The sequence below is a fragment of the Lissotriton vulgaris genome, chromosome 12 (assembly GCF_964263255.1).
Source record: "Lissotriton vulgaris chromosome 12, aLisVul1.2, whole genome shotgun sequence".
NCBI lineage: Eukaryota > Metazoa > Chordata > Amphibia > Caudata > Salamandridae > Lissotriton > Lissotriton vulgaris.
Genome location: NC_141700.1, coordinates 757852149 through 757875010, shown reverse-complemented (window position 1 = coordinate 757875010; position 22862 = coordinate 757852149). Strand labels below are relative to the sequence as shown.

Genomic DNA, 22862 nt, shown 5'->3' with positions numbered 1-22862 from the left:
GCCGGAGACGGCGTGATAACTGGTGATGGTGCCCTCGCCGCCTCCCTATTTTCACGCAGTTGCTTCATCAACACCCGTGCGTCGTCAGCCGTGGCGCCCTCGCCATTTTTCCCCAACCACGCTGCCAATTGTGCTGCCAACTCGGGCGGCATATCCTCCCCGGACACGGGGGTGACCACTACGGGAATCGGATTCCCCTCTGTCGGCACCGGAGTTGGCCCTTCGAGTGGGGTATCGGGAACCGGGATGTCTCCCCCAGTTGCCCCCCGTCTGGGCCTCTTGCCCTTCCCTCCTGGAGCGGCTCCTGCCAAAGGTCGTTTCGGTCCCCCTTCCCCGTCTCTAGCCGCCATCTGCTTCTTTAGATCGGTTACCTCTTTCATGAGCATACGGAGCATCTGGTCGGTAGTAACTCGCTTTCCGACTTTCTTAGGCATTCTCAGACAGAGTATCTGTAAGACAAAAAAGAAAGATTACCACGCTCAAAATTGGCTCTTCGTTCCGTCTCGAGCTCACGTGCAGCGAGGAGGTGCAGCTTCAGAGCACAGGAACAAGAGGATGCTTTCTTGGCTTGTTGCTCCTTTTATCCGTCTTCAGGGCGGGCGTAAACCCGCCCCTGCCTGCCCCAAAGGGCGTGGCCGGCCGCGTCAGTGTCTAGGCCAGCCCACTCCAGGGCGGGAAAAAGCGCGCCCCGGCTACGCCGCTTCGGGCATACCAGCCGAGACTCGCCTCCCGCACAAGATGGCTTCCCGGGGGGATCGTGGTACTCCGCCATACGTTCGGGGGGACCGAATGGTCGCCCCTTTCCATTCTGTTCTCATTAGAGGTTGACTGTTTGTCAGATTGTTCCGCACTTGTCTCCAGTTGGACTATGCGCTCCTCAAGCGTAATGGTACGTTCATTGATCTCGGAGCAGGCTTTGTTAACTTTCCGGACTGCGCCCTGAAGTTTCCTAGTTGCCGCGCTGGTCCAATTGTGCTCCTGTCGGGCCTTCGACTGAATTTGTTTTAATGTAGCATAGATAAGTTCCATTGATGGTTGGCATGTCTGAGCCCCTGTAGCACTATCTATGCCATTTGTCATCCCTTGCCCCACTATGGGTTGTGTACTAGGTTCATTCTCTAGTGCTCCTTCTAAGTGTGAGGCGGAATAGTCCCATTTCAGCTGGCTAGACTGGCTACCATCAGTAGAAAAACCTTTGTCTTTTCCAGAGTCTCTTAAGCTTTTCTTTTTGCTGCGAAAGGAGATGCGCCTCTGTGTGTCAGGTTTTGAAAAAGGGCTTCCGCTGTCTGAAGAGTTTCCATCACAGCTGTTTTTCCAGCTATCCTTTAAAATGTCAGATTCATCTGTCATTGAGTAGAAGTTATCCACCGTTGGGGTCGCAGCCACGGCTCCTTCAGCTTGAACCTGAGCAGGCAAGTCACATGCTTCTTTTGCCAGAGTATGTGAAGACACTGATCTGTTACCATCAGCTCCTGATTGTGCTCAGTCCTCCACAGGGAGCACCTCCATGTCCAGCCCTTTTGATACATTACTTGCATTAGCTGGCCCGCTGGAGAAAATATTGGCCAGTTCAGTAGCAAGGCCATTAATCTCGTCTGCCCCTGGAACAGCGCTATCTGACCTCACAGGACTGTTATACACACTATTTTGCGCCCCCTTGTCTGCATTCGACTTTTTTCCCCAGTGTCTTTAGGCATTTTACCATTCAAATTAGACGCGCTTTTACCTTTGGTTCGAGGCAGTCTTGTGTCCGGCTGCGCTGTAGAAGAAGAAGAGATATTAGATCCTTTACCGGCAAACATCACCGGCACAGTTAGTCCCTTAGCACAGGCTCCTCTCTCTATCTTCTGCTCGCTGGCTCCGCTTGCCACTGTCCTTCCTCCCTGTGAGCCTTCTCTGCCCCGACCAGGATGCGGAGCATCTGTGTTGGAGTCCAGGAGTTTGCCTTCCATGGTACATCGAGTCATAGATGCCTGCTGGGTTCCTCCAGTCAGGCTTAAATCTTTCCCCACCGGCTTCCCCTTTGGCGGCATTCTTAGACAGATACAAACTTTCCTGTGACTCCTCACTGAGTCCTCCGTCACGGAATCGGAAACAAAGTAACGCCGATCTCCCAGCCGCTCCACGCGCTTGTCCGCGGCTGCTGCAGAGGGAAGAGCTCTCCACGCTCTCAACGCTCGTGGTGCCAGGGTCAGCGCCGCTGAAAAGAACCGCATCAGCCCGGTATGAAGTTCATGCCAAGTAAGTGATATTATTACTTTGAGGCTCCCAAGAGATTTTCACGGTGTTTAGGCAGTCATCTTGTGGTCGTGGACGGGAGACAGCTATCCGCAAGACTCTCGCAGCCGCCATCTTGCTGCGTCCCGGAAAACAAGTTCTTACTTTCCTGATGGGGTCTCCCTTTGAGCCTCTAAATAGTTGTCTGTTGAGGCTCCTGTCATTCAAGAAACTTTTTCTAGTTACGATTAGTTAGTGAGCTACAGGCTGTTAGTTCTATGCCTTGTTTCACCTCTATTCATGCAGATTTGATGGTTATTGGGACCCGAGCTGCTTTCCTGCCTAATGTGGTGACTCCTTTCCACCTAGGGCAATCTATCACTCTACCCACTTTCTATCCTCCCCTCACCCTTCTAAGGAGGAGGAGAGACTGCACTGCCTATATCCTAAGAGGGCGGTCAGCTTCAACCTGGACAGGTCTAAAGAATTCAGGCTGGACGATCAACTCTTCATTGAATACCTGGGAAAAATTAAGTGCAAGGCTGTCCACAAGCGAACGCTGTCCAGGTGGATCATCCTCTGCTTCAAGATCTGTTATGCCTTGGCCAAGAAGGAGCCCCCTGAAGGTACTCAAGCTCATTCCACCACAGTTAAGTCCTCTTCTTCGGCTTTGGCATGAGGTGTCCCAGTTGTAGACATCTGCAAGGAGGCAACTTGGGCATCCCTCCACACTTTTGTCAAGGATTATTGCTTATACTCGGAGGTGAGGAGGAACGGCTACTGTGCATGTTCGGTGCTGCAGTATTTTTTGATATAGGTAGCTAGACACCCCCCTCCGGGAGCGGGACTGCTTGGGGATTCAATTCAAAAAGTGAGGATTCCATAGGCAGATATATCCATCAGAAGATCAAGTTATTTACCTTCGGTAACGCTTTTTCTGGTGGATACAGTATCTGCTTGTGGATTCCTCACTGAGCCACCTGCCTCCCCAATGTCTACCTACTTATACCGAAAATCATTCTGAATATTACATTCTTGTATTTCATTGTCATTTGAAATGATATGATGCTTGTCGCTAAGAAATGTCTATATTTTAGAATTTCCGGTTTCCTTTCATCTTGAATAGTATACTGTGTATATTTGTGCATATGTTGTATACCATGTATAGTTGTGATATGTTGTCGGTTCACCCGTTCGCCTCGAAGGCACGGAAAAAATGGGTAGATCTGACGCCAGCCCGCCGACAAGGTCTTCTTATGGCTCTGATGACATCACACAGTGTCGCAAGCGAATCCGTACCATTGTGACTTCCTTGTCGACGTGAGAGATCTATGAAAAAAGCTTCAGTGCAATTCTGCACAAGGGATAATTCAGAAGGTGAGGATTCTACAGGCATATACTGTATCCACCAGAAAAAGCGTTACCAAAGGTAGGTAACTTGTTCGTCAGGCAAAAGTGGGGGGTAACCATTCAAAAAGGGGCAATTTCCTACACTCATGATCGGCTGTTGGGGTTTGCATCACCTACTACCTTCCGGCCAAGAGGATCATAACTTCAGAACAATGAGTGCTCCAGGACGTGGCACTAAGTTATGCCTTACCTTTTTGAATAGTCCCTCTGAGCATTCCTCCACCGCCACAATTTCTTTTGGTGGACCACTTGTCAATTCTTCAGACAGAATGTTCAGGCTCTGATGGAGAAAGGGGCAATAGAGAAAGTACCACTTTCAGAAGTAGGGACTGGGTGTTGCTCCTATTATTTTCAAATACCTAAAAAGGGAGGCGTCTTCACCCAATTTTAGATCTTTTTGAACTTCTTTTTGAGGAAGGACTAATTTAAAATGCTCACGTTGGCCCTCTAGTTCTATCTGCCCTGAATACAGTAGACTGGATAGTAGTGTTGGATATGCGTATTTTCCCATTCCCATTCTATAGTCTCACAGACATTATCCGCAGTTTCAGGTTGGACAGGAGCATGTTTAATTCTCCGTACGCCCTTTTGGGTTGACCAGTGTGCCTCAGGTGTTCACAAAGTTGATGGTGGTGGTTGCAGTGCATCCGCGGAGGATGGGAATACCAGTCTTTACATACCTCAATGAATTGCTGTTAAAGGCAGACCCGCCTTAGGCAGTTGCTAACCATCTCCAGACTACGGACGACTTACTAATGTCTATGGATTTTCCATCATTATGCCAAAGTCACACCTGACTCTTTTGCAAAGACTCCCTTTTATTGGAGCTATACTGGACATGGTGTTGTTTCGAGCTAATCCTCCGCCTCGTTGAGTCCAGGACATTCGGAATATGATCCTGATGTTTCAGCCTGCAGCAGTGAGACTGGCTCTGAGGCTTCTGGGTCTCTTGGCCTCCTGCGTCCTACTTGTTGACCATGCCAGGTGGCACATGCCAGCTCTGCAGTGGAACTTAAAGTCTTTGTGGGCTCAAATCTAGGAAATCTATCAGATTTCATCCAGATGTCAGAGGAGACTGCAGAAGATCTTCAATGGTAGCTACTAGGCTGCAATTGGACCAGCTGCAAACAACTATAATTGCCTCCCCCAGAACTGACCATTGTGACGGATGAGTCTTTATTGGGTTGAGGAGATTATCTGGGGGACATGGAGATCGGATGATGCTGGTCTCCAAACGTAAACTCTTCTTCACATAAATTTGTTGCAGCTTCAAGCGATCCAATTGTCCTTAAATATTTTCTTCCAAGGAAAACAGGACAACGAGTGTAGGTACTCACAGACAGTATGACCACCATGAGGTAATGCAACAAACAGGGTGGAGTGGGATTGTGGATTTTGTGTCTGGAAGCTCTTTGTGTGTGTTTGTGTGGTCGGGCATATCTCTGATTGTTCAACATCTGGCAGGATCGTTAAATGTCAGAACAGACAAACTCAGACTGCAATAACTAACAGATCATAAAATGCCATATGTGAGGTGGTACAGGGTGTCTTCCAACAAAGGGGAGAACCCTGGCTCAATCTATTCACCACCACAGAGAACATGCAGTGATGAGAATTTTGCGCATTGGGGTATCCACTCAGTTGTCTCTAGGAGATGCCTTTCTTCTTCATCTAGGCTTCGGACTCCTGTTTGCCTATCTATTGCTACCTCTCCTGTCCAGAGTGCTCAAGAAGATCAAGAGAGACCGAGCCCAAGGCATCCTAATGGTTTTAAACTGGGCAGGAGGAGTGTGGCATTCAGAATTTCTGTCCATGAGCACCAGTTCCACCAATTTGGCTGCCTCTGAAGGAGGATCCCATGTCATAACAACAGAGTTGGGTGCTGCCGCACAAGCCCAAATGTGTTACACCTCCATGCATGGAGATTGAGTGGAGTCAGTTGTTCACATATGATCCTCTGCCAGAGGTTGTTGGTGTAATCCTGGCATACAGCCGTCCATCTATTAAGACTGTTTATGATGGACATTGGAAGGGGTTTGTAGTGTGGTGTGCTTCACGTCAGATCCACCTCTTACATGTTTCCCTTTCTGATATTCTTTTTCTTTGTTTATCACTGACTCAGCAAGATCTGGCTGTAGCTACACTTAAAGGTTATTTATCAGCCATTTTGTCTTTCTCACGTTTACTGTACAAACCATCATTTTTTAAATCACTTGTGATTCTTTTTATGAAGGGGTAAGTCCATATGTTTTCTCCTGTTTCTTTTATAATGCCACAGTGACATCTAAATCTAGCATTAACATATCTACTGTGTTTAACTTTTGAGCCTTTGCACAGTTCAGAAGGAACACTGTTTACTCTAAAAACAGTGTTCCTTATAGCCATAAGTCTTCTAGGCGAGTAAGTAAACTTCAGGTTTTTTCCCTGATAAATTGGTCTTTTGAACGAGAGAGGCATTCCTTCCAAAGGTCGGTATGCACTTTCATGTGGGACAGTCTATCCCTTTGTTATCTTTTTATGAACCACCTCATTCTACAAAGGAGTTGGAGCGGTTACATCGTCCTGGTGACTCGACGTCGAAACTGTCGTCTTCGATCTTGCAGCCTTTTGGTCCACCGGTACTGTCGAAGGCTTTCACGATGACATTGTTTCTTCGCCGCTGGTATATTCTACGCCGATCCCGACGCCGACGGGGAACAGATTGTGATCTTGCTTCTCGATGTCGATCTGGCCCTCTTTTTCTTCTGTCTCACCGGAGACCTTCCTCTCTCAGAAAGTCCATAGAGACAAATTCTTTCTCTCTCCTTGAGAGTACTCCTGGACAGCTACTTGCAATGCTGACAGGTCTCTGGGGAATGAGAGTCGGGTAGGCAGAGAATACACACAGAATGTGTGTCAGATCTAGCCTTCTCTTGCCACAGGAGGGGCAAGGGTCAAAAAGAGATGGCATTATGACAGAAAATAAATCACTTTCTGTCAAAAAAATGATTGTACCTCACTCTAAGGCCGAAAAAATGTTAAGTGAAAGGTAGAAAACCACAATAAAGGGTACAATTATTTGACAAAAAAGTCAAAACGTCAGAGCTGTGAATTCCAGGGTCCTGGCTGAAGGAGCCAGAAAGAACAACTGACCTAACTGAGGCATGATGGGAAGCCAGGGATCCTGGCTGCCTTAAAGGCATGGTGCCAGTTTTGTGTTACAGTTGCTTTCATTTTCTATGCTATTGGTTTTCAATGCAGCCAGTAGGCTAACAATGCTTGCTCTTTTGCAGAATATTTTGAGTCTACTCATTAGAAAGAGTTCAAGTAATGCTTGCCCTTATGTGGACTACATTCTATAGTATGTGAATGCAAAAGCAGTGATTTATTTTTACATTGATTAGCCTCCTTTATAGGGGCTGCATTGAGGTGTGAAAAAATGCTATATGCAAATATATGTATATATATATATATATATATATATATATATATATATCCGAGAAAGGTGGCGTGTGCGCCGGCGGAGTCACTCCGGCAATCCAGTGTTGCCATAAACCAAAAGTCAATAATACAAGCTCTCAGGACATAAAGAAAGTAGTCACCAAATCCAGGAAGCGCTGTATATTCACAACGCGTTTCGCCAAGGAATGGCTTGATCATGTGAAGATTGCTTGTGCCTCATTGGTTATATGACGTGGATGCAGTCATAAACATAAACAGAAGACTTTAACTCAGTTCACTGCATGTTGACACAAAAAGTCTTATAACCGAATCTACTATCTAATTCATAATGTCGGCATATTGTAGCATCTTAAACGAAAATAACCTTTTGAATTGCAAAATTAATGACATCATTCTGGTTAAGTAAACATTGAAATAGATTACAAATCTTGCCTCACAAGGCTCTCCTTCCAGATGTATAGTATAATAACTGCAACATGCATATTAGAAACAGAAGTAACTGTCTAATTGTGGTCTGCGGCTCATTATCTCATGGAAAATTGTTGGTCTGCACACAGCAATGTGACGGGACTCCGCCCCCTCTCTCATTCACAATGCGTGTCAACAAGTATCGACTAATTGTACATGGAGTAAGGTTATTTCTAACTGTTTATCACTGACACACTGTGTCATGAACCATGCTCAATGAACATGCCCTAGAAGGAGAGAAGTATCATGTCCCAAGATTGTCCTCCATTAAGATACACCTCACAGAGCGAAAATAGCACAGGTGTAACAGTATATTGATGGCAAGTGCCGAAACTTTATCACTAGATGTGTCATTCATGCAATAGCATTACAATTACCCTCCTCGTCAAGCCTCGAGTTTCACAAGCGTTCTAGTGCCCTATGTGAACAGGAAACAGAGAAGGGGAGGAATCCTGTGAAAGTGAAGTGTTGGTGAATTGGGCCCCTTCTCTTGTTCCTGCAAAAGTAATCAAAAATGACAAAACATAATTAAAATACTTAAAAGTATCATCATACACTTGTATATACACACATTTCACCACAGAAAAAAATATATATATAATATATGTTCTAAGGAATGGAAGATAGCAGAAGAGCATAAGCATTAAAGTGTAATAACCAGGCACTAACTCTTTAAATGAACTGATAATTCCTCATCCTTATTTAATCCCCCTGGGGCCTTGGTCTGGAAGTCGATGATTAGTCTTGACTCCCTCTGTCGTAATTTAAGAGCTCTGTTCCCCCCCCCCCCATGGGGATTTTTTGTGATTTGTTCCAGGATAATGAAACTTGGGTCCTTAACATTGGAGAAATGTTGTTCTCTAAAATGCCGGGCCACCGGGTATTTCAGATCAAAATTTGTGATGGCCCTAGTATGGTCTAGTATTCGTTTTTTTGCCATGCATGTAGTGCTGCCAATGTACCATTTGTTGCATGTGCACACAATCGCATATACAACAAATGTAGAACTGCATGTGAGAAAAGGCACAATCTTTTTACTGATCCCATTATATGTAATCTCTTTACGTGATATGCTGTTGGCGCAGGCATTACAGTGACCACATGGAAAGAAGCCATCAATGCCTTGTATGTTAGTCAGCGGATAAGCTGTAATATCACTACGGACTAACATATCGTGGATACTTTTGCCACGTCTGTATGTGATACTGGGTCTGACCGGAAAATCCTTGCCTATGACGTTATCAGTTTTTAGTACATGCCAATTTTTTGTTATTATTTTCTTGATTGCTTGGGCGTCTGAGCTATAGGTGAGTATGAGACTAGTGACATCATCTCTCTTCTCATCTTCATTTGGTTTATCAGCGATGGTATCCGCTCTTTCTATGGTATCCGCTCTTTCCTTGGCCTTTTTGAGTACCCAATTAGGATAGCCCCTCTCTCTGAATCTATCCAAAATGGTCACACTCTCTTCTGTATAGGCTTGACTTGTGTTACAGTTACGCTTAGCCCTCAGCAGTTCCCCAAATGGAAAGCTCCATTTGAGAATATCGGGGTGACTGCTGAGGGCATGTAGGATACTATTCCCAGCGGTTGCCTTTCGAAAAAGTGAAGTATTTACCTTATTGTTTTTTATCTCAAGTTTGACGTCAAGATATTCAATGTCCGTTCTACTTTTAGTGCCACTGAGAATAATGCTCCTGTCATTTCGGTTGAGTTTACCAATAAAGATATCAGCCTCTTCCAATGTGCCCTTCCATACAATAAAAAGGTCATCAATGTACCGAAGACACATTGATACCTTCATAAATTCCTGTTGTAGAGCAGGATCAGACTGGATGTCCTTCTCCCATTTCCCAAGAAACAAATTCGCAAAACTGGGCGAAAAACATGAACCCATGGCTGAGCCACTGAACTGTCTAAATAATTCTCCATGAATAGGAAAATGTTGTTCTGTAAACAGTATGTTACCATATCCAATAGCATATGTGTATGTTCTCTGAATTTTATATGGCTGCCTTTCAAAAATTCTTCACATGCTTCTAGGCCCTGGTCATGATCAATAATGGTATACAAACTCTGCACATCCAAAGTTATTAGTACAGTCAGTATCCCACTTTAAATTCTCAATCTTTTTCAAGAAATCTTTAGTGTCCCTGACGTAACTCTCCAAATCCATCACAACTTCCCTAAGAAAATGGTCGATATACTTGGACACCTTTTCAGATACACTCCCCCGCGAAGAAACTGTAGGTCTCCCTGGAGGTCTAGTGGCGTTTTTATTTACCTTGGGTAATAAATAGAAGACAGGAAGAACAGGATAATCACATTTCAGGTAATTCAATTCTTCCCATGTCAAAATACCCTTCTCTTTCCATTCAAAAAGTGAATCCCACGTGATGGTGATACTTTCATTATACCGTTCCATTTCTATCGACTCATAGAAATTAGCATCAGATAATTGCCTATTCGCTTCTTCTATGTATAGTTCTCTATCTAAGACAACAATATTCCCCCCTTTATCCGCAGGGCGGATGACGATCCTGTCATCCTCCATGAGGGATCTAATTGCCTGTCTCTGTTTGTGAGTCATGTTCTGATCTCCTTTCTGCCAATTTTTTTGCTGTTTGTGTCTGAGTTCGTTATGACCTTTATTGACAGTCATGAAATGTGTCAATGCTGTCATGTGGTAAAACCGGCACGAAATTAGATTTAGTTCTAAAATCAGTATTTGCCGCTGCACTAGTACAGATCTCTAAGTCAGGAAGAAGTTGTGTAGTACTAGGGGAGGCTCCCACCTCTGCTTCATTAATCCCTAATTCCATCACAGTGTCTAAAGTCTCACTATCTCTAATGTCAAAACTGTATACATCAGATATTTCAGATACATTATTAGAAATGTCAACTGTATGTCCTTTTAACTTATGCCACTTCTTGAGTTTCAATTTCCGGGTGTATTTGAATAAATCAATGCGATTGTCAGTGTACTTAGAGGAATAGGAAGGACAAAAGGATAATCCTAGGCATAAGGTTCTTTTCTCAGTCATATTCAGTTCCCTTTTGGATAAGTTAATGATGGTCATGTTTACCATTTTGTCATCCATTAATATCTCCTTTTGGCGCGTCCCTTGTTGGTTCCCATGCCGCCACGTCCCTTGCCTCTTTTGCCATCGTTGTCTGATCCGCGATCTTCTGTTTCTGCGTTTCCCCTTCCGCGTCCCCTTCCATGTCCTCTCTGTCCTCTGGTTTTTGGTACCGGTGTTTCCCTCATTGTAAAACGCCTCCTTAGGGTCCAGTACTCGTCTAAAAAAATTCAATTGTTTTTTTTCCATTGTTGGTTCCACTTCATTAATCATAGAGACATCAGATTCACTCCCACTTGTAGGATTCTCATCATTGCCTACTATGGTCTTTGTTTCATCCACAATAGTAATATCTGACCCATCATTTTTTTTATACAGGTGGTCATATTTATGGCTGAAAGTTAAAATACGGCCACTGTCATAGTCTGCATAGTCACGGTTTAATTTTCTTTCTTTACGTGCTTTTATGTCATCCTCATGCTTTGCTAATCTTTCCCGTATTGATTTGAGTCTTTTCTCCAAACTTTCAGTATCCATACTCTTTTTTATGTCCTGCATGAGATCTTTGATCTCCTTAATAATCTCATCCTGGTCTATCCAGGCGTATTTTATAAGTATTTCAAGAATCCTACGTGAGCTGTTTGTTGAATTAACCGACCACTCCTCTAACATCAGAGGGTTTGGTTTTTCATAGGTCGGTATTGTAAAAATCCTCAATCCTCTTGGCACCATGTTCTGTTCCACATAGTGCTGCAATGATGTCGCCTCCCACCGTTTGGTGATTTCTATTTTCTTCAGTTTCTCGTAATGTTTAAGTTTCTGTTCCAGTGGTTCAATTCTCATCGTCTGTCCATTTTCCTTAGTGGTACTACTGGGAATATTTTTCCTCACAAACATCGTTTTGGCAGCTTTCATACGTTCTTCGTCTTCTTCCATCTTTTCCTTTTTAAACAGCACTCATTACGTTACTTCCAAGGCAAACTACCTCTATGTCCCCCCAGTAACTACCAGGTTCCTTTTGCCAATAACAGTCAAAGTTAGCAGAGAATAGATACGGTTACTTCATTGTAGATAATGTAGAATATATATATATATATATATATTTTATATATCTGTATATATATGTTTTTTATATATTTTCTTATTATATCTGGGTCCCCGCGCATGGAGATTCAGTGCTTATGACTTTGATGAGGATACCCCTGGAAGAGAACTAGGATTACAGGTAAGCAACTTATCCATTTTAACCAAATGAACATCTTTTTTCAGATTCTCCATAGCGATGAAGGGGTAGTCAGTGCAAAAAAGAACAATTTGTAGACGGATTGTCTTATGTATTAAAATCTTTTAAAGTTTGGCTAAGAAACAACTTCCAGAGGGGCCGCATGCACATTTAACTAGAGCCAAGGCTGCTACCATAACTTTGGCTAGGGGTGTTCCGCTCTTAGATATATGTGAAGTTGGAACACAGGCATCTTTCCACACATTCACCAAGCGTTATTGTTTAGATAGTCGGGTCAGGAGAGAAGAGCATTTAGCCTGGACTGTCTTCCAAAATATCCTAGTTTGAGGCAGTCCGCAGACCCACTACCTAGGAGGTATTGCGATGGCATCTATTTAAAAGGTGAGGAATCTGCGTTTAGAAGTATCTATTAGAAAAACAAATTACTTACCTTCGGTAACACCTTTTCTGGTATAGTCTCTATCTAACCGCAGATTCCTCACCTTTCCTCCCACCTCCCCGTTCTGTGGAAGAGACTCACACGGAGGTTATGTGGCTACTCATTTACGATTCTGAATTTCTGCACACAAGAAATGTATACTTACATGTACATTATAATGAGGTTTCTTAAGGCTCCATGTCTGTTGGTGTGATCAGAGGATTGAAAGAAACTGACACCAGAGCAAGCAGGTGACCTATATGTAGGAAAGCCGACGTCGCAGCCACATGAGGTGGAGTCACACGTGGAACCATGACGTCACACGACCCCACTTGTCGACGCTCGAGGACATTGCTATACATAGATTTCTTGATTCAGTCTGACACTTTGGGGTAAGTTGAGGAATCTGCAGTTAGATAGTCTCTACCAGAAATGGCGCTACTGAAGGTAAGTAACTTGTACTTCTCTCAGTCTGTGCAGCAATTCTTCGAACTTTCTGTGCCCTTTGTGTTAAATTGCACCTCATTATCAAACATTCTGTCTCTACAGCTTATTCTCTGCACTGATGGATGCCGTTACTCCCCAAGATTCTTGGCTTAATTCTTGTGCTTTTTTGTTGACCATTTTTATACATACCTACCCTTAATACTTTTGTAGGTGTCCGAGAACCTACTGAACATCTACTTGAATGAGTATGAAGAGACTCCATGGGATGCCCTGAAGTACCTCATCTCAGGCGTCAACTACGGAGGCCACGTGACCGATGACTGGGACCGACGGCTGCTTACCACCTACATCACGGACTACTTCTGTGAGCAGAGCATCGTCACGCCTTTCTATAGGTACGAGGTTCTCTCGGGGAAGCCTCTTGTGTTTTCTCATTAAAATCCCATGTCACAGTTTTAAAATAGTTAAGTGACACATGACAACAATTCACATTACCCTAGAGCGTGCAATCATGAGAGGAAGGGGGGGGGGGTAGAATCATCTATGGTGGAACCATCAGCATCCCTTAAACCTGTCGAGAGTTGTGACCTAGTGTTTAAGCTGCCAGAGACCCGGGTCCTGATCCCGGCTTCCAGCTGTGAACACAGTGTTTTATCTCTCATCTCTCTGTTGACCTGCATTTGCCAGCATTACAGGCACACCGAATGCAGGGAGTAAAAGTGTCTTAACCCTGCACAGGGCCTTCCTTCTGTTTCCTTCTGTGAGCAGGGACAGACAGAACACAGAAGAGCGCTGTGCCCCTGCCCATTGGTGCCTCGCGCTCAGACCTATGACGCGCTTCCAAAGCTGCCTGTGTAGGCGGTAGGATACTGCTTTTCCTGCTGGTTTATTTGCGTCATCCTGCAGCTTTTGGAGAAGCTGTGGATTTTTCAGAAACAGGCCAGCTTCCAGAGCTGGGGAATAATGCCCATGAACCCTCTGAAGACCACGGAGCGTTTTGAAATGTAAGCCTCTGTCCTGTATGTGGTCAAAGATCACTCTTTTTTGTGATGCCATTTATGATATGATAATGACATCCCGGCTAGAAGCCACGCAATCATCATTTCCCATTATCTCGGGCTCTTTTGGGGAAGTGTTCTGTGGTGGCATTGCTGGGCCAAAGGTCCAGCCATTTCATTTCCAATGATGTCATCAGTCTGCTAATTAGTGGTTTGAAATCTGAAAAATACTCCTGGCAGAATGTTGCCAGGTGTGCCCAAAGGACTGTCCCTTACCTGTTCCCCCGGTTACCGACCACGGCTCATTGTACCCCTGACAGCCCTGCTTAGTACTGGATGGCAGGAGAGCACACTGCTAGCAAACAGCACACATCTTATCTTGCTACTATTTTCTGTAGAGTTCTATAAAAAGCATAAGTAAAATACTACTAATATTTTTTTAGGTTTGGTGTTAGGCAAGACTTTTCTATTGTACTAAAATGATATATCTAGAATATACGTGCTTACAAGAGCTTTAAGCCAGTCCTCTTCTTCCAATTGTACTTGTTGTTTCACTTAGTTTTATTTTGCCCACTACGCCATTTAATATTTGGGATATTTCAGCCACTCGCTAACTTTTTTGTGAGTGACTGCATTCTGCTCATCCATAGGCAGCACTTCTGCGCACACAGCCCTTCCTTTTAGCGACAGGGACTCATATAGCAATGTGTGCTTGTGAGACCACAAAATCTTTTTGCTCCTAGCCAATATTTTACATTTTGGCGAGAGCCTGGTGACTTCCCCAATAAAAAAAGTTTTACAGAAACCTTGGAAGAACAAACAAATTAAAAACTGGCATCTCTTTTTTTCTTTGTTAGTGCTCATTTCATTAGCATTTACCATAAGTGACCATTCACAGAGTACAATTGAACGATGCTGAGATACTGGCAGTCACTCACAATTTCTTTCTTGCTGATGGATTTAACCATTAGCCTATTGCTAGCCATTCATCTAAACTTAATACCTGGCTCCCTCTGGATATTACATTTTTTAATTATATTCTCCAGTCCATTAAATAGGGTTCCCCGCTACATCCTCTCCCCCCTCCATTTGCTCCATCAGCTAAACCCCAGCTTATCATCCATTATTATGGACCTTCTTAATGCTTCTCTGAATGAAGGGGTGGTTCCTCAGAAGTGGGAACACATGATGGTCCTTCCCCTCTTAAAAAAAGCTAATCTTGACCCCACTACTTTTCTAAAATTTAGGAGAAATATGTTAAGGGCCAGCTAACCACTTTTGTGGAACCCCAGAACTTCCATCATCCTTCTCAGTCCGTCTTTAGGGCTTGTCACTCAACGGAATCCACCCTTTTGGGGGTAACCTAGTTGTTAAGTCTGCGCCTGGATGAGGGAGAAGCAGCAGCAGTCATCCTATTAGATCGTAGCTCTGCCTTTGACACTGTGTCTCATCCTATCCTTCTGGATGGGCTGATGGCACTTTGTTTTGACGGTGTGGCCCTTGAGTGGTTCCGCTCCTTTCTTAAGGACCGATCCTTCCAGGTTTTTTCTTCATCTGCCAGGTCTAATTCCCAAGTCCTTTCTTCTGGAGTTCCGCAAGGCTCGGTGCTGAGTCCAATGTTATTTAACATCTACGGGCTGTCTCTTTTTTCCTACGCGGATGACAGTCAGATCATGCCCTCTTTGCCATCTGATAGGGGCTAGCGTCATCTGATCTTAGCTCAGGTTTGAGTAAGATTTCCTTTTGGATACACAACAACCTACTCAAACTCAATGGGGATAAAACAGAAGTCATGATTTTGGGCAAGAGGCCTGATCTTTGGGGACCTCATCATTGGCCTGTTGATTTAGGTGTTCCACCTACACTATTGAACAAGGTTAAGAATCTGGGTTTCATTGTGGACCAATCATTATCTATGAAACCACAAATGGCTAAGGACGAGCTACTTGCTTTGCATTACTTAAATGGTTAAAAAAGATCCTTTGGCTGATCCCCTTCTTGGCACAAAGGACAGTGATTCAAGCACTTTTTATCTGAAGATTGGATTACTGCAATGTGTTATACCTGGGAGCCGATAAATGTACTATCCATCGACTGCAGTTCGAGCAGAAAGCAGCCGCTAGGCTTCTTTATCAATTACCCATTGTTGCCTCAGTTTCTAACCTTCTTCGTGAGCTGCACTGCCTTACTATCTCAAATCGCTTTAAGTTTAAAGCTTTATGCTTCATGTTCAATGTAAAAGACGGAGTTGGTCCCAAATACATTATGGACTTGGTCCACCCACATCACCCATCCCGTCCTTTGAGATATTCTCAACAGACTCAGTTTACAGTACCAAGATTCCGCCTGGCCGTATGAGAGGCCGTTCTTTTGCCTATATAGGCCCTCAACTATGGAACTCCCTCCCAGTTTCTTTAAAGAACTGTGTGTCTCCACCTTTCGTAGGGGCGTAAAGACCTGGCTCTTCTAACCTACTTACGCAGCTTTCTCCATTCCCCCCTACTCTGCCATGCGTTGGGAAACCCTGTGGGTTAGCTGTGCACACTATAAGTTTCTTAATAATAATAAGTGGTGCCAACTCCCAGTAGCTTTGTCCAGAGGGCACTGACAGTTTTGATTCGTAAACAGAAGCTTCATTTATCTCCGCTCGGCGGACACTTGATGCATTCAGATTGCAGAGTTGAGAATTGTTTCAACTGAAACCAGTGTCTCTTCAAGTGCCTGTCCTGTATGGTTCTACAGGTTATGTAGAGTTCTAGCTTAACAACTTCAACCTCTGCGTAGATACTCTTGAGTCTCAGCAGATGAGGTGGCTTGTCTTTCTGTCAGAGATGACATGCTTTTTAGTGTCGCTCAGCACCAGGTGAGGCTTTAGACGCACGCATTGACATAGCAGAGCTTATTTGAGTAGCCCACAGCAAATGTTTTAACACCGAAGTGATGTCATAGAAGCAACACAAAGACAGAATCCTTGAGAGCCATTTTACCATCACTGCCCCTGCAGTGAGCTTTCCAAGAATCACAGTATTTGATGCCAGCATGCATGCACTCTAGGGCAGCTGATACTCTACTTATCGGCATCAGAAAGGTATCCCCAAAATCAGCTGCTTGTGTACACCACCATTATTCACCCCAGATTGCTCAGAAATGGATATGTTGATTGGCACTTCCAGAGTTCTGCAAGCAGAATTCTCTTATTTCCTTATGTCAGCTGTGAGTATCTCTTCCGTTTGTGATTTTGTCCCCTTGTATAGTTGTGCTTGTATTTCCTGTATTAGAACGAGAAAAGTGAAACTACCAGTCGAGGCCTAGACATGCAGTGAGTGACCCGGTGAATGCTGTTACTAGGCACTTGAACAAATGTGTTAGTTAGTAGGATGAATGTGCCCTGTGTCCCCCCACTGCATAGTTCGGGCAAAGGATGCATTGAGGTTCCCTATACCATCATCACTAGGATTGATGCCAGTGTGCACTGAGGGGCTTGTCTTTGCCCAGGTGGGGGTGGGCCATTGTTCTCTTGGAAGAGGGACAGTCTGTTGAGAGAGTTTCATGGAGGACGACTCCACAGTATTCGGGATTTGCGCCACGGGGAGTGCTCATTTGGTGGGTCAGTGCCCCCACTCTCCCAAAATGACCCCACACCTCAAATTAACCAGCAAAACCCTGATAAGACAAGAATAGACTGCAGCACTCCCTGCTTCTGGCACCTGTATGGTATAACTCACTATTGCATTATAACTCACACCAACATGAACTCTCTGCAGGCCAGTTGCTCAAAACCCATTGAAAAGAAAACTGTAGACACATTCATTCCAACACAGACCTACTCACTACTTTTACCAACCTATCACTTACTCGTTCTTTTGGCAGATAGGCCGACTCAGGGGTTAAAATATCATTCACGGTGCTTACTTTAAGCTGGTGGGGTCGCCGGTGCCCATTTATGGGAGCTGGTGATTATTTTTCCTCAACAGACTTTAAACAAGTGAGAGAGAGAAAAAAAACATGAAAGGAGGAAAGACAGAGAAAGAGAAAGACAGAAAAATAGTGACAAGGGGGAAAGAAGGGACAAAATATATCTTACAAGAGTGAGATAAAGGGGCAGGGAGTGCATGGTGGTGAGTGAAAGAGTCACGAGGTGCAGTCAATACTATGCAACCTTAGCATCCAATACCCCGACATTTGCCAGCGCTAGCCGAGCGTCTGGGCAAAATTTTGGGCTCCATCACTTTGCATTCACCAATAACAATTGCACATTTGGTGAACCATGAAGACCACTGTGGCTTGTACTCACAGCTGGCAAGACTCCCCTCTAGTCATGTGGCTTATGTTGCAGCACGGGATTGTGGTATCTGTAGCCATTTCTCATACTTCTCTATGGGAACCTGTTCTAACTTCTTGAAGTATGTTGACGGAGAAGTAACTGTACACTTCTGGTCCAAGAATCAATCTACTCTCCTGTCACTCGTTGGCTGCATGCATGCATCTAGTTCTTTGTAATCTCACCTCTTTCCTTTTCTTTCAGGCTGTCAATATTGGATACCTACTACATCCCCAAGGATGGAAACCTTGCCCACTACTTGGATTATATCAACCTGCTGCCAAATATGGACCATCCAGAGGCCTTTGGGCAGCACCCAAATGCAGACATTGCTAGCCAGATCACAGAGGCTCGCACCCTGTTTGAGACACTCCTGTCGCTGCAGCCACAGATCACGCCCAGCGGTACTGGGGTCCAGAGCCGAGAGGACAAGGTAAGGCGATGCTATCTTCTACTCAATAATTAAGTCGAGGCAACCAGCACACACAAAATTGTTGGGAGAGTCCCTTGTTTTCACACACACTAGTTTCACTGACTTTCTTTGACTACCCACCTCGGGCCTCATTAGAAGTACTTCGTAATCTCCGATATGGCTCTTAACAGGAATTACAGAGCCCATCAGGATTATGAATAATGCAGGAAAACTGCAGACCTGTTCAATCTCCCCCATGGACTTAGGTTGTTCGAAGCCGACAAAATCTCCAAGCTAAAGTACTGGGGGGGTTGGATGTGATAAATCCAAATTCCAGGGTTGTTAGAGCCTATGGGTCCAGCTCAGAATTGCCATTTTTTTCTGGCACGAATTATCTCCATGTGACAGAATTACTGCACCTATTAACAGAAATTTCTCAAAGTGCTCCCCAGTAGGGTGAAGTCCTATTTTCTCCAAAGCATTTCAGTTGTTGGTTTTATGTGCATATATTGAGAGAGAGAGAGAGAGAGAGAGAGAGAGACATGTAATGACCCCCTAGCAAATGAATAGGTATTAATGGACAGGTAGACATCAGCCCACGCTTCCATCCACACTTCACTTCCGATGCGGTAACTTTAGGTAAGTTACAACACCATCACAGTGATATCTGCAAGAGCCAAACATCGCCATTAAGAAACAAATCACTGTATACTTGTATTCTTGGCCCGCTGGTATGATAGTTGGAGAATACTGGAGCTGGAGCCTCCAGGCTTATAGAGAATTTAGAAGCCTGGGCTGTTGTAAGTGCATAACTGTAAACAATTATAGGTATCGACCCTAAATACCACTAAGGGGCCAGTGTAAGTGAATGACATTCGCCGCCTGGTGTTTCATCACAAACATGCAGCCATAAAACCTTCTTATAAAGTATATTTAATTAATTTGAAATGTAATCAAACTCAAGTTGGATTCACACCAAACGTTTACTTCAGTGTTTCTTTCCATTACTCTTCAAATTCACAGAACAGAAAAACTGTTAATAACTGGATTTAACAGCCGCACATCCTTCTTCATGTAAGAGTGGCTCCTTCCTTTAGTCAGGCTTCCTCAAGGAGTACCTGCAAGTAGTTCTTCAGTATTCAACCCAGCTTACTAAATTAAAAGATTTTGCTTGATTGAATCAATAAATATGTACCAATATTGAAAAGTGTGTATTCGAGATGAAAGCATGTGTATTTTCAAGACTCATGAACGAACGTTTGGAGGAAAAGAGTTGACTTTCAATTGAATTTCCAATACAGCCATTGAGTTAGGTAAGCTATACGTGTCATTTCAGAGCCTATTTACCCTCCAACATTTAACTGTGCTTTATAAATCTACATGTTACGTTATGTTTATAGCAAATATTTGAGAGATAAATCATACGGCGTTAGGGAGACTTACTATATTGATGCCCGGGGCATTATGTTATGGCTGTTATGTATTACCCATGCAGAGGCCTGACATATTGAAAACCCTTTTTTAACATTACTGCTGGTAATCTTGCTGATGCATCGAGGTGATCACTGCTGGTAGCCTTGAATGGCATTGCCACCAATTTCTTATTCTCTGATGTAGTCACTGTTACAACACTAATAACAGAACCTCAGGAAGATTTTCATTGAACATAAGTAGCTATTACTACAAAAAAGAATGGAGACTCCTCTCCAGCCAGTGTGTTACTTAACACCCATAACATGGAAGCTAGAGGAGTCTCCTTGAAGAGTAACCCTTCGAAGGTAAAACCGATTGGCATCACAGACCTACAGACAGATCCAAGGTAGAGAATTGTAGAGGAACATAGCTCACAAAACCACAACCAATGTATGGGAGCACCAGATTCAAATGGAGTAGAGCACCAGAAGCAGATGAGTAGATCCAACCGTAGGAACAGTTCAAAGGAAACATCAGGTATACAAATCCATATTTAGGGATAAAGGAGCCACCAACAAGCATTTGCCCCCAACAAGCATTTGCATTTGAGACGCATGTTATTGACTGTTCCAGCTCTTTTTATATCTTATCTTATCTTAGGGGATTCTTGTATAGCGCACTGACACCGAAAGGTTTCCTGGCGCTGGCTGAGTGCCAATGAGATGAAGAGACGGGGGTCTAGCCAGTCTGTGTGAAGAGGTGAGTTTTCAGGAGTTTTCTGAAAGCCAGAAGGGAATTGGCAGATTTAAGAGGGAGAGGCAACTGGTTCCAGAAGGCGGGGGCAAGGTAGGCAAATCTGCGACCGCCGTTTTTTTTTTTTGTTTGGTAGCAGGGACAGCTAGCAAAAGGCGATGGGAGGAACGAAGATTGTGTACCGGACGGTAAGGAATGACCAGTGATTTGAGAAAGGCAGGGGAGGTCCCGAACACAGCTTCGAAAGTCAGGCAGCGGATCTTAAATGCAGTCCTCTGCTCCACCGGCAACCAGTGGAGTCTGTGAAGCAGTGGTCTCGCGGATTGCCACTTCGGGGTTTTATAGGCCAGCCTTGCTGCTTGATTCAGTACAATCTGGAGCCTATTAAGGAGGAATTTAGGTAGGCCGTAGTACAGGGAATTTGAAAAATCCAGGCGGGAGAGCACCAGGGCAATCAGGACTTGTATCAGGGCCTCTGGTGTCAGGAGATGGGAAACTTTCCTGATTTTTCTGAGCTGGAACATACATGAGGACACAACCGCGCCAACCTGAGGCTTAAGAGAGAGCTCCGAGTCAATTATGACCCCGAGGCTCTTTGCTGACTTAGCCGGGACGGGCAGGGAGCCGAGCTCAGTTGGCCAGAACTGTGGGCCCCAGTGAGTGAGACTGTTTCCTGGAAGGATTAACTCAGTCTTCCCCGGGTTCAATTTAAGCTGGTGGGAGTTCATCCAATGTTGGATGTGTAGCATCACTGCTTGACAATCGAGGGCTGCATTGGGGGTGTTAAGCGGGAAAATGATTTGCAGATCGTCTGCATAGTTGAATACGGTGATATTCCACCTCTTCAAGGAGAAAATGAGCGGCTGAAGATAGAGATTAAAAAGCAGAGGGGACAGGGACGATCCCTGAGGCACTCCGCAGATGGATGGGACCTGTGCGGCTGTGAAGGGACCAAGGCGAACCGCCTGCATTCTGCCCGACAAGAAGGATTTGAGCCAAGCAGAGGCCAGGCCTCGGATGCCGGCTTGCTCGGCACGGTGGATAAGCATGTTGTGGTCCACCGTGTCGAACGCAGCCGACAGATCCAATAAAATGAGCGCCTGTGATGTCCCTTTATGGGCATTAGCCCTAAGCGTATCCATGACTGCCAAGATCACAGCCTCGGTGGAATGGGCTGGTCTGAACCCAGCCTGATTAGGTTCGAGAAAGTTGGAACGCTCGATGAATTCAGATAGGCAGCTAGTAACATGTGCCTCCAAGAGTTTGGATAGGTAGGGCAAGAGGGAGATAGGCCGATAGTTGGCGAGATCGTCCGGGTTAGCTCCAGGCTTCTTTAGTAAGGGCACAAGGACATCCTTCTTGAAGGAATTAGGTACTACTCCTGCCTCCAATGAGGCGTTTAATAAAGGCAAGATGCAGTCCGGCATGGACAGGCAGATGTCGCGAAAGACAGAGGGGGGACAGCAATCATTAGGAGAGCCAGATTTGACTCGAGCAACAAGTTTTGCCAGAGTGCTGGGGTCGAGGGCAGGGAAAGAAAGCAAGGAGAGTGGGTTTTCAGGGGGGGAAGCTGGCATATCATCAGAAAGGACTGAAGGAATCGTATTCTTGATCTTGGCAATTTTTTCAATAAAGAAGTTATTTAATGCATTACAAGATTCTTACGTCGGGGTCTGAGAAGGAAGGGTCCTTGCATCAGACGTAAGCTCCCTCATGATTGAAAAGATCTCCTGAGATTTGTTATGAGCAGTGAGAATCCTTTCCGAGATGTGAAGAGCTTTTGATGCAATATTAGCATGGTATTCCTAGCTATTTTTAACCATGAACAGTGCCCCTTGGGCATCAATTTCCACAAAAAAGAAAGTAAGTGAAAAGAGGCTGAAAGTTTCCTACAGGAAGCAGAACTTGATTGACATTCAGGAAACTGGCCGGCCATAATGGAATGGGAAACTAACTGGCAAGGCTTTACTAAGAAAGCCATTTCTGATAGAGACTTATAATCGCAGATTCCTCACCTTTGGAATATTCCCCAGGCGTCAGAATGGGTCCGGAAACTTTTCAGAAGTACCTCAGCATGCTGTCAGGTGGCGCCTTGCAGCTCCACACTGACACCGTTCATCTCTGGAAATTACATGTGTGGCCCATATATGCACCACACCAGCACGCTGATGTCAGTTTCTTTCTTTCCGCGCAACCAGACATGGATTCAGAGCTCCTTTATGTCTCTCGGTGACATTTACT

At 44.6% G+C, this 22862-nt stretch overlaps 1 protein-coding gene across 1 annotated transcript in view; it reads left to right on the top strand.

Moving 5' to 3' along the window:
* The window catches only part of DNAH2 (dynein axonemal heavy chain 2), a 2538822-nt gene that overhangs the window by 2420753 nt on the left and 95207 nt on the right, over positions 1-22862 (top strand). The window contains exons 81-82 of the mRNA XM_086946066.1: positions 12935-13119; positions 18248-18476. Of these exons, the coding sequence (XP_086802192.1) occupies positions 12935-13119; positions 18248-18476 (414 nt within the window). The remainder of the gene's footprint in view (positions 1-12934; positions 13120-18247; positions 18477-22862) is intronic.